Source organism: Pinus tabuliformis, chromosome 7 (genome assembly GCF_031772625.1).
Source record: "Pinus tabuliformis cultivar Carrire ecotype Pingquan chromosome 7, CPIR1, whole genome shotgun sequence".
NCBI lineage: Eukaryota > Viridiplantae > Streptophyta > Pinopsida > Pinales > Pinaceae > Pinus > Pinus tabuliformis.
Window position 1 is genome coordinate 1,248,338,904 of NC_142293.1, and position 13,002 is coordinate 1,248,351,905.

Below are 13,002 nucleotides of genomic sequence, written 5' to 3' on the forward strand. Positions count from 1 at the left end.
GTGCCTCTGCCTCTGCGTAGAGCTACTAATAAATAGATGAGATTGGGGGATTCACTGGCTGTATGCCGATCCATTCCCTGTTGCCCGCAGGTCTTGTCATCATTATTCCTGCGAGGTGGTGTATTATTTCGGTTATGGCTTGATTTCTTGCCCTTACGGTCACCTTCCTTGCCATCCTCCAAAGCATGCCAAGTGTACTGTCTACTATAAGGGCATCGGCGGCGCACATTCTTTTTGATCATGTATCGGATGCGAATGCCTTCCTCCTGCTCGAGCATTGAATGCTCCTGAACTGCCTGTCCTTCGCTCCTCTGCCAACCTTTAAATCTACCTGCTGTACGCATGATCCTACTCATGTCGTAAACCTTGCCTAAAGCGCCGACCCTTCGGCCTTACTTTTCATTCATCAAATCCTGCCTCGAGAGCAGGGTACACCTATCTCTTAATTCCGGGCATATGACGTCCTGCCAACAGCTGTCCAATATGCTAGTGGGGTTCTCTATACCATAATTCGCCAGATGGTCCGCGACTACGTTGGCTTTACGTCTAACAGCCTGAAAGATCAAACCTTTCAGCCACCCCAAATGTTCAGCTATGTTTTCTGTAACTTTAGCCAGTCGCCAGTGCTGAGTAACCTTACTAGCTTTGGCTCCCGCATACATCTTTCTGGCTGTTGTTATCACGAGCTGAGAATCCCCCTCAACCACTGTTGCGCCTGCCTGTAAATTTCTGAGAATTTTGAGACCCTGTTCCATAGCTGCGAACTCCATCTCATTGTTCGTTCCTTCTCCTAAGGCTCTGTTGTAGATGTGCTGAATTTCTCCTGCGCTATTCCTTATAATGCCCCCGATGCCGGCCATTCCTGGATTGCCTCTCGAAGCTCCATCGAAATTTAGCTTGAGGAAGCCTGCAGGTGGTCGTTTCCAGATACTCAACGTGGTACTCATCTCCTGTTGGCGATTCGATGTAGCCACACTCATTCCATTATCCAGGTTAAAGGCTTTTAAAATTTGTAAGTCCCGATTTGATACTTTGTTATCTTGGTCTGCTTTGCTTTTGACAAGAACCAATTGTCTTACATTTTGGGTAATAATTTCTAGAGCGTGAATTATATCTCTGGTTTCATTTAAGAATACTCTCCTGTTCCGTTCTTTCCAAATTGTCCAGGTGATGAACCCCGGCATTATTTTCCAAATGGTATTGATCCTCTGATTACTAGAAAAGTTGCCCCGCCAATTCTCAATGGTCTCTTGGATGGAATTTCTGGTTCTGTCCGTTTGCTGCAAAGTGTTTTCCGCCCAATTCCACAGGTGGTTAGCCCACTCGCAAGTGTTGAAGAGATGATTCATAGTTTCTTCTTCCTTATTGCACATGGGGCACCTAGAAGGGCCGCAAAACCCTTTCTTGCGGAGATTCTCCCATGTGAGAGTTTTCCTGCGCATTAGGAGCCAGAGGAAGATTTTAATTTTCGGCCAGAATTGAGAATCCCAGACCTTGTTGCTCCATTGAACCTCTTCGACTGGCTCTGAGTTTTCGATACACTCTCTGGCTTCTTTGAGCGTGAAATAGCCCCCTCCTTGCTTTCCCCATCTTAGTTGGTCTCTGTCATCAGCCTTCCTTATTCTTCTTTTGTTTAATAGATTCTGCAGGTTCCTGACGTCGTTGTTAGCCTCAGTTGTGTTTTCTGTATCATTGATCATCCATTCTCTCCATTCCAGGTCCCTGCTATTAGGATTCCAATAGTGATTCACCGTGGTTCTCCCCAGCCCTTGATAATTTCTTTGCAGGTCTGCAAACTCTGGCCTCTCTAATTTCGGGAGTTGTTGCCAGGCATCCTCCCAAAACAAGGTCGTTTCCCCATTACGAATTTCCCAAAAGCTATTCTCCTGTACAATACCTCGATTTCTCCTTGCAAGGTTCCAGATCGGAGATCCTTCTGGATTCTCTTGCATTCTGATTAAGTTCTGAGTGCTGTGCAATGGAGCGTATTTTTCCTTCCAATGTCTAGCCCAAGGAAGATTGGGTTCCTTCAGCCATTTCCACCAAAGCTTAGCCCCACAGGCTCTATTGATGGTAAAGGGATCTAGCAAGTTTAACCCTCCCAATTTTTTGGGTTTGCACAATTTATTCCATGCCACTAGTGCCCACTTTTTCTTCTCTGCATTTCCTGTCCATAAAAAGGATCTTTGAATCACCCTCATCTTCTGCAAGACTCCCTTGGGAGCAGGGATTATGGAGAGCAAGTATTGAGGAATAGCTTGCAGAACTGCTTTAGTTAACACTAGCCGCCCTGCAAAATTGAGAGCTCTATGGGTCCAGTGATGAAATCTCTTCTCCAAATTGGCTAGGATCTTCTCCCAATGCACTTTTTTCCAAGGTTTGTTTGTTAGGGGAGCTCCTAGGTACCTCGAGGGCAGACTTCCTCTGCGGAAGCCTAGAATGCTAGACAGATTTTTTTGCACAGCTAGATGTGTATTGAAGAAAAAGATGGTAGATTTAGATAGATTAATTTCCATACCTGAGGCTTCACTGAAAAGATTGAGGATCCTCTTGTAGCCTAGGGCTTCTTTGACTGTAGGAGAACCATGCAGCATTGTATCATCAACAAATTACTGGTGAGTGGTCGCTGGAATATGGGGCAAGGGCTGTAACCCTCTGATCTTTCCTTCCTCTTTAGCGCTGCGAATGAGTCTGCTCAAACCTTCCATCAGGATAACAAAAAGGAAAGGTGATAAAGGGTCTCCTTGTCTGATTCCTCTTGAGGGGGAGAATTGGTTGGCAGGGGAGCCATTAACCAGAATAGAAAATTTGGTAGATTTAATCAGAGCTAAAATCCATTTAATCCATTGATTGGCAAACCCGAAAGCTTTTAAGATTGCTTCAAGGTAGTTCCAGTTGACTTTATCATAAGCCTTTGATAAGTCCAGTTGCATCATCATGCCTGCGATTTTCCTGGATTGAAGAGTATGAATCATTTCCTGAGCCAGTAAAATATTGTCCAGAATTTGTCTTCCTTCAACATACCCTGATTGTTCTTCTGAGATGAGGCTCGGAAGAATAGGTTTCAATCTATTGGCAATAACTTTAGAGATAATCTTATAAATGACATTGCATAAAGCAATGGGCCTAAACTTTGCTGGGGTGTTGGCTTCTTCTTCTTTGGGAATCAGGGCTAGGAAAGTTGAATTTAGAGATTTGAGAATTGAGGCAGAGCGCCGAGAGTCCTCCACCACTTCCCAGACCTCAGATTTGACAATTTCCCAACAGGCTTTATAAAAGTTGATGGTAAAGCCATCAGGCCCAGGCGCTTTGTCATTCGGCATACTCTTCACAGCTTCTTCCACCTCTTCCAGAGAGATTTCCCTAGTTAATGCAAGATTTTGCTCATTGGTGATTGTTTTGGGAATGGATTTAATGAGTTCAGTGATTGCATCTATTCTGTCCACCTCAGGTTCCTGAGCTATGCTGTTAAAATGCGTAGTGAGCAGGGTTGAAATTCCTTGATGATTCTGAAGAATGTCTCCCTGATCGTTTCTGAGACTGAGGATTTTATTGGCGCCTCTGTAGTCTAGTGCTGATCTGTGAAAGAATTTGGTGTTCTGTTCCCCTTCCTTTAGCCACTGAATACGGGACTTTTGCTTCCATAGGGTTTCTTCTTGTTGGCAGCGAAGCTGCCATTGTTGCATCAAAATTTTTTCTTGGTCTGCAGAGTCTGAGTTGCTATCTCCAGTTATCCATCCTTTGTGAATCTGCTCTAGCTGCTCCTCTATTTTGGCTTTCTCTTTAAATATATTCCCAAAAACTGTTACATTCCATGCTTTGATTTTATTTCTGATGTATCTCAATTTACCTTGTAATTTGTACATTTTGGTGCCTCTTATGTCCATCGGTTCATGCCACCACTTCTCAACAAGTTGAATAAAGTCCGGGTGATTAAGCCAAAACTTCTCAAATCGAAATGGCTTGTTTCTAGGAGTGCCCTGGATCGCAGCAATTAGAGAAATGGGCCAATGGTCTGACCCTCCACTAGGTAGAATGTCTGATTCTACTACCACTCCCTCCAACAGAATGCTTTCAGATATAAGAAATCTGTCAAGACGAGAGGCGATTTGTCTTTCACCTCCCCTTCTGTTATTCCAAGTGAAGGCCCCACTCTTGGGTTGAATATCCACTAATTTAGCTGAAACGATGAAATCTAAGAAAGCTTCAGAATCTTTGTTGAGTCTCCTGATCCCTCCTTTCTTCTCTAAAAGTGAAGTGATCATATTGAAATCTCCTCCTATGATTGCCTTCGCGCTGGGATATCTAAGCTTCAGATTCAAAAGAGTTCTAAGAAAAATGTATTTCTCTTCTAATTTCTGAGGTCCATAAACGTTGGTGCACAGATAAGTCTCTGAGTTGCCTATCACTTGAACTTCTAGAGCTATAAAGGATCTGTTAGCTTCAGCTGAGAGGATATTGATTACATGCGGATCCCACAGGGTGACTAAACCTCCTTCCCATCCATGACTAGCAGTCTCCATGTATTTCATTTGTCTACCTAGCTTTTTGCTTACATTATCAATAATGTTACTTGCGCATTTGGTTTCTTGCACAAATACAATATCAGGTTTTTCCTTTTGGACCTTCCTCTTTAAGAGCCTTTGTTTAGTTTGGCTATTGAGCCCTCTGGCATTCCAAGAGATGACTTTCATTTAAAACTAAAGAGAAAATTAGTGATTAAGAGAAAAAGCTTCTAGAGCTTTCATCTTACCAGAGTTTAAAAGCAGTAGTCCCAGTTCCTGCAGAGCCTCATTGTTGGATCTGTGCCCTCTCTTCTTCCTTTGTTTAGAGCTGGTTGAAGTGTGAAGTAGGCTTTTTGTATGGAGTCCCATTCCTTTTGCTATGCCCAGATTCTTGTTTTGCCTATCCAACTCTGCTTTCTGTCTTGCAACAAATAGCTCATTAATTCTTCTCACCTCCTCTTCCGGAATGTTTTCCATCCCTTGCTTCTTCCAGTTTTCCACCATGTTTGGTAGGTTAACTCCTTCCTGCTCTAAAACCTCATTGAGCTCCATTTCCTCACTTCCGATGTCACTTATCAGCATTTCTGCATCTTCATCTGTCCCTTCTGTTACTTCCTGAGTCTGTTCTGTGATGTTTTGAATGTTTTCCTCCACTGCTTTGGTTGCATACTCTGTTGTATTTTTGTTTGCTTCAGAGGTATTTTGTTCCTTATTATGGTCCTCTGATTCAGTTTCAGTCTCCAAAACCTCAAAAGCATTACTGGTATTACCTTGTGTTGCGCCTGTTCTGATCGGTCATTTCCTGTTTGCTCTCTGTCTTGCTCTTGGTCTTATGAAGGTATCCCTGTTCTTTTCTGCCTGCTCTCCCTTAAGTTCTTCCACTGATCTGTTTAATGGACATTCTCTTATTAAATGTCCATGCTCATGACACTTCCTGCAGCGAAATGGAATTTGCTCATAGTCAATAGCTTGGAAATAGTCCTCATCCCTGTATTCCAACCACAGTCCTTCATGCAAAGCCCCCGACACATCCAACTCCACACAGATTCGTGCACAGGACGTATATCTTCTTTGCAGAGTGGCTTCTGAAGCTTTGATAAAAGTTCCTAGCTTGTCACCTATCTGTTTTAGAGCTGAATAGCCCCAATAGTCTATTGGAAGGGAGAATAGGCGAATCCAGACTGGCACCTGCTTAAAGGTTTCTTTCTCTGGCACGAAGTTAGGCTTCCAAGGTCTCATATAGAGACCTGCTGAAGCGAAGAAGTAAGGTCCCCCATCAAATATTCTATCCTTATCCTCTAGATTCGAAAAAACAACAGTGAAAAAACCTTTGGCCCCTAAGTGCAGTCTAACATCACCTTTGGGTTTCCATTGTTGCTTGATCCATTGACACAATGCTCTTTCTGTTGGCCAGAGTCCCATGAACTTGCAGATCACTGTGTGTTCAGTCATGTGTTCTCTATAAGCTTGAATTTCTGGGTTCGTGATCACCACCCTTAGGGCTTCTGCTGTTTTAGGCTTGCATGGTCCCCAGCTTTTTTTGTCATTGAGATTGTTTGGTTTGTCCCCTTTCTCCTCTCTCTCTTTCCAGGGCTTCTTCTTCTCCGTCTTTTTGCTCCTCTTCTTGTTTGTTCTCCTGAGTAATATGTGCTTGCGTTGTCTTCTCCTTGCTCCTGTTGTTTTCTCTACCTTCGCTCTCCTTTCCTTTCAGTTTCTGAGTGTTGTCTTCCGCCTTGTTCGCATATTGTCTCCTTCCCTTGCTGGTTCCCTCCTCTTTCTGTGACCTTTCATACCCTGTGATTCACACACCTTCCTGTGCTATTTGTTTCTGCATGATTATTTTTCTAAAAGTAGGGGTCCCTATGGACCCCTCGTTGACCATTTTTCGGGTCAGGCTCTGACCCCTCCTTAGAAGCTCTGCTACTCTGATCCTATTCCTCTCCAGGTCAAACCCAAGGTCTGCAAATTTCGAGATCTGTAAACCCTAAATTCCTAACCCTCGCGCTAAAGCTTGATAAGTTGGATGCAATGACTTATATTGTCGTGTGTATAGTCTTTGGGCCGAAAGGGGGGTGGCACACATAAATAGTGGTAGCTGCTAGAAAAACTAGCAAGGAACGCATGGACGGTCGATAGTTGTGGTGGAGCTGCCAAGTGAGAAGTCTTAGGATTAACCAGGATATCCATGTGGAAAAATCACGTTGATGTGGTGCAGTATAATAGTTCAAAATTCGAATGGAAATAATTTCCAATTTGGAAGCCCGATTGAGGGAAATTTATATATTGTTGTATTCATCTCAATGAGCCGGATGTAATGGTATCATTGGTTTTGAGTTTAGAGGGAGTGGAAGAAAGTGAAAAATGCATACCCCATTTCCATAACGAGACTTTGGACATCAAGTCATCATAATAACTACCTCCCGCTAACCTTTGTTATGGCTAGGGTTAGTAGGGCTATGTTACAGAGTGGTATAAGAGCTTCTATGTTCAACACTTGGACTAGATGGGCTCTATCACAAAGGAAGTGTAAAAAATGTTTCAACTCTAGACCTTAGGGAAAAACTGGTGCCCTTTTACAACTTAACAAAGCATAGATCCAATGCTTGGATCTTTGGAGCTAGGGTGGGGCTCTAGCTTTGGGCAACGTCGTTGAATATGGATTAGGTTGTATGCCATTTATAAAAGTTGATTATGATTGGTATGCTAGTTGTAAGGATGATCTTGTATGATTGATATTATTTGAAAATGCAATGGTACTGCATGTGTTTTCTTTTGGAAACTTGAAGGTCTAGATGGTCTATTGTTGTGACCACGGATGCTTGTTATATTCTTAATTGAGTCAAACTTGTCATATTGACTCAATTATGCCTTAATCTGCATATCAAGCCAAGGGAAAGGTTTCTTCCCTGAGATTACATGTAAACTGTCGGAAGGTTTCTTCCGAGAGATCTGGAGTAAACCCTCACATAAGCTTAATTCATATGCTCATATTCAACCTAGTTTACCAAAATATAAGTGAAAAAATTGCTATAGATGCTCTTATTGGATGGAGGGATAATAATTATAAAGTGATTGGTTAAAACATAATACTTGCAACGATAAAATTACAATACTTAAAAGTACTGATGAGGGTGGCATGAACATTTTCGCACTTCTTCTTTTTTTTTTACATTTTAAAAGAATTGAACTTATAATTACATCAAAAGAAATTTACAATTATATTATGAGTGAAATAATTATGTTTTAAAAGTTAAATTAGTCTATATCTATCTTAATTTCGGATCTACCAAGCATGGAGAGAGACCAATTTTTTTTCTCTCTAAAAGAGGTTTGCATATCAAGATATTTTAAGGTCACAGCCAAGCCAATTAGTGTATGAGACCCCCTTGTTTGTGGGACAAGGGACCCACCTCCGCACAGCTATTTGACCAAATTGGTGTATGAGACCCCCTTGTTTGTGGGACAAGACACTGCTTAGTCTATGGAGACATACATACTCTACCCGTGCTCTATCCTCTCTGGTTTTGAACTTGTGACCTCTTAGAAAGAAGCACATGTTCTTAACCATTAAACCCACTCAAACTGTATTATAACATCTCTACGATACTGAATTGAAAATACAATAATATAATTTAAAATTAATAAATAAATATTGATAATAGAAATATATTTACTTTTGTAATTAAAAGAAGTAATAATCTTTAAAATGATGGTTTAAACCGCCTCTCTTACAATTATAATAACATTTCTTGTGTTTCACATTTTAAAAAAATAAACATAAAACTATAATTAAAAAATATTATATTATTAATAAAAAAAATTATTTAAATAATATAATTTAATTTTGAATAATAATAATAATAATATAAAATTATTTACTTTTCTAAAAAAATTGTACTCTATTATCACATGTAACCATATGAAATATCACATTTAAAAATCGACAACAAATTTTATGTTCCCACTTAAAAGATTCTCAATCATGTGAGAGTCCAGTGATATAATCTATATTTAATAAAAAATATAAAACTTTTTATTTACCTTTCAAAATTCCGTGTTGGATTGTCACAGTCGTTTACTGATGGGAACACTATATTATAATCTAGTGTGCGAAATATTAAGATATTAAAAAGTCCAAACCCCTCACATCACGTTCTGTTTTTTTATCTGGTATAATATCACATGTTTTTATCTTGGTTTTGCAAATTGACATCACGTGTATATTTATATCATGGTTTTAAGTTATCGGGATATATGTTAGTATATGTATTTATGTATAATTAATTTATTGTTATATATATATATATGTATATATATATATATATTTTGATTTATTTATTTCATTTTATTTAGTTAAAAATTGAAATAATATTTTAAAAATATTATAATTAATTATCACACTTTTTTAATATGTTTGTTTTTATAATAGAGTTTCAATAGAGTTTTAATTCACATGATTTAAATATATAGTTGATAGAAACATAATTTCTAATTATGAGTTAGATTAGCGTAGCTATATAAATTAAATGGGTGATAAATGCCTATAGACATCAATCTATAAAAACTATCAAAACATTTACTTCATAATACATCTCACATTGTTAAAATTAAAAAAAGAAAAAAATTAGCTAAATTGCATGGTATCAATTCCAACCACTACCACTATAACCTCTTATAACTAGCTAAATTACATGAGGTCATTTCCAACCACTACCACTATAACCCCTTATAACTAGCTAAATTACATAGGGTCAATTCTAACTGCTACCACAATAACCCCTTATAACTAACTAAATTAGATGAGGTAGCCCTTAGGTGAACCACGTTGTCCCCAACACATGGCCCACAGGTAAACTCAAGGGATTTGGACATACAATCTCGTGGTACATAATACTTCATTTTCACGACCATCACCAATTGAGCTACCCCCCAGGGATAGCTAAATTATAACTTTATTATTATCATTATTATAAAAATAATTAATATATAAGTTAAACATATATAAATATGAAAAAACATGGCATAAGATTTTTATTCATGGAGATATCCTCACTTTACCATGGAGGTTCTTAATCTATAAATAGGCTTTGTTACAATACCATGATTTATCAATACTACATGCCTAGAAAAACATAACTCATTTCATATGGCACTTGTTCATATGACATTTTTTATTAATCAATTTAAGCAAAAGAGCAAAAAGGGGATAATTAGTTTGGAGATGTATCTCAACCTTTGATTTGTGTATACTATTAAAAATATTCTAGAATATTCCATGGAGGTTAAATCTCTACCATCCACCTAATAATTATTGATAATTGAATTAACATTCTCAAAGCTCTATTCCAAACTAGGCATGCCTATTGGTATAATAATGACCGAAAAAAATGGCATATATCCAATTGAAGCATGAGGATTAGTTGAGAATAAAATTGTGATGATAACTAAGGGCATTATCCATGTACTTCTCAATGATATTAGAGTAAGGCAAAGAACGGTCCCTCCTCTAAGAGAGATTCAACTTGTGCATTATGTTCACAATAAATATGATTGATGAAATTGCTTGAAATAAACCAACAATCCCCCTCAACTGTTAAGCTATGTGTGCAAGTCCCAAGTTACATATTTGTGCCTTGTCTTGTAACTAATGAATAACCATTTTAGAGTCCTCAAATACGTGAATATTGTGGACATTCTTTGCAATTGATAATGTCATAAGAGCATTCAAATTAGTAAGTTCTTCGAGGGTTTGGAACCAACCCCAATGTTTTCCTTTCCATAAAAATAATGATTGCCAAAAAAGTATAAAGAAAAAACAAGCCCACAAACTCGACCTAGCTCTTGACTAGCATAAGTGTTTATTAATTACCCCATTATAAAATTCTCTCGAAAAGGATCCATTTTCACCAAGTTGTGCAACAACATACTAGTATTATCCATACTTATCCATACACACAATAACTAAGTAACCAAAATCCATTCACTCTCACACTTCCAAATTGCTAGTTGGGTGTGACATCCCTGGATTAATATTCCTTCATTGCAAATAAATTGTAATTAATTAAAATGGATGAGAGAGGGACACAAATTCCATTGCTTGAGGAGGGAGAATGTTGGAGGTAATTGTTGTTTTAAATATCAATCATGGGTTGACTTAATGGTTTTAAGTGGGTTGACTGAGCAATAAATTTAATTGAAAAGAAGAGAACATGTCCAGGTGTCCTTTGAGCCCCAAAAACAAGCAAGAAAATGGACAAAATTTATGAAGAAATATGGGTTGTGTTGGCCATGAGGAGGGTCTGCGCAGACCTATGAAAAGACAAGAGTGGTTGGGTGGTTATAATAGGAAGGGGTGGGGGCTGAGAGGCATTGGTGAAGGGAGGGCCATTCAAGATTTATGAGCAATGAGAGATGACTCTCAAAAACAATCTCACATGCAGAGCCAATGGAATAAAACTAGTTGAAGAACCCTCGGAGGCTTGTTGGGTCAATATCGTAAAATAGTGGAGGGTCTTGAGGATGAAGAACCCACTAGGAAGCTTGTTGAATTTATGAATCTACCTGTTGGGAGTAGAGGGCATCTTAGTGCTTGTGGGGCTAGTGAACCACCATGTGTTGCCTTGGGGTTCAATAACACTTGTGATTGCTTCCATTGCTGAACCACCAATGGAAGGATGCCCCCCTGTACTCATTGGTAGCTTAGCCAGCTAATGAGCCTTCCATTTTAGGTGGAAACTCTTCTCCTAAAGTCGAGTTGCAATTTTTGTGTTAGGATCTATGCTATGATGTTGCAGTGTTGTAATATGCTTAAATAGTTGGTGGGAAAAGGCGATGTAGTTGGGGGACGCCATGTTTCAATTGTGATACTGGTTCAAACGTACCATTGGAATTAGTTATGTACAACTGAAGGTTTATTGGTTCATTGATTTTTCGAATAGATGGCAGGTGAAGGCAGTGTGGCTTTCAGACACCTTGTTTCAACTGAGGATTCGATTATTTCTATTAAAGAACTCATCCTCAAGCACTGGAATCTAGCTCGGGGATGACAACTACAAGTAAAATTGGTTGTATCTTGTCTATGGTTGGGTGGAGAGTCAAAGTCCCACTCTTAGTTGTCATATATTTCGACTTAAGATAAGCGTTCCCTATGCCTTATGTGCTAATAAATGATATATGAATGCTTATGGTGCATTTCAAATTCCTATTTGAATATTATGTTCATGTTTGATGTGTTGGTTCAATTCCTACGCTAGTGTTGAGGGACGTTGATCCCTGTGTGAATGTATAAATGCACATTGCTTAATTATGCATCGATTAACTATGCCTTGTCAATGTTGGGACTTGGAGTTCCTTGTATGATTGGGAAATGTTGGTTTCTTGCACGATATGGGAATGGTATGATTCCTTGTGTTACCCTAAACATAGATTCTAATTTAATGGCATGTATGTACTCATGAATCTGTGATTTCTTGAGTATGGGATATTGTCCCAATTTCCTGAGTGTCGAGAGATGGGTAATTCACTGTAATTTTTATTGTTTTGTTGTACTGTCGAATGAATGGATTGAATCCCTATGTTTACTCTAAGCTTGAATTTAACCCAAATATATGAGCATGAAGGATGGATGAGTAAATCCTTAATGTAAAATTATTCTCTTTGTGTTTAATGATTTCTTTAACTTCCTTGTATATCTTATCGATATTTATTTATAAGTTCATGAAGGATAACATCACTTATATAGGTACTATATATAAATATGCATTAAAAGTGTTGGTTTGAGCCTTGTGAAAAGCTCTGGAGGAATTGAGCTAAATCCAAATATACGTATTCAAAGCTCATGAGGGATAACTCAGAGAGCTCTGCAATTATATGCATAAACTCACATGGACATTAGAGGGGTTTAGTTCAAGGCATTAAAGGGCTATGTCATTGTCCATGTGCATGGGCACCTTAACCAAGCATTGAGGGCGGAGGAGTTGAACCTTAATCAAGTGCAGCGGGGTTGAAATTCTGGGACCGAGAGGTAAGAAAGGGATTCGAGCTTAAAGGTTGTGTGGTCAGGAGAAAAAACCATACACAAAAGCAAAAGAGACCTGCACCATCGATGGGGAATCTATAATGGGCATATGACCCTGGAACCTCGAACCCCATAATTTGTGAGCAAGACACACTTTAGAATACCCAGGTACAACTCCTAGGGTGATGTGGAATTGAGTTCATGGTAGAATGATAAGCATCGGGCCACGTAGGTGGTGGCACTTATAGATTTCCATGTTTGCCCGAAATGGTCGAACCCAGATGAACCAATGAGAGCGGAAAGAATGACTTCTGAGGTGAGTGTTTTTGGGGTGACTAGGCATGTGGGCCTGTATGTGGGGACGAGTTTCTCACGCCTGAATGAATTCACTTTCCAGATAAGAAAGAGATTCGACGTATTTCATAATGGGCATTGCTAATGCAACCTGTAAGAGTGACCTCAGAGGCTAAGTGGGGAGAA

The 13,002-nt window shown here is 39.1% G+C and overlaps 1 protein-coding gene across 1 annotated transcript; it reads right to left on the reverse strand.

Annotated features, from left to right (window-relative positions):
- Window positions 1-5,300: 5,300 nt before the first annotated feature.
- LOC149251897 (uncharacterized) lies at window positions 5,301-5,957 on the reverse strand. The gene has a single exon (XM_089454021.1). It carries the CDS (start codon window positions 5,955-5,957, stop codon window positions 5,301-5,303), a length of 657 nt encoding a protein of 218 aa, XP_089310147.1.
- Window positions 5,958-13,002: the final 7,045 nt, after the last annotated feature.

Coding starts and splice junctions, on each gene's coding strand:
- LOC149251897 (XM_089454021.1), bottom strand. CDS start 5,957: ATGACTGAACACACAGTGATCTGCAAGTTCATGGGACTCTGGCCAACA.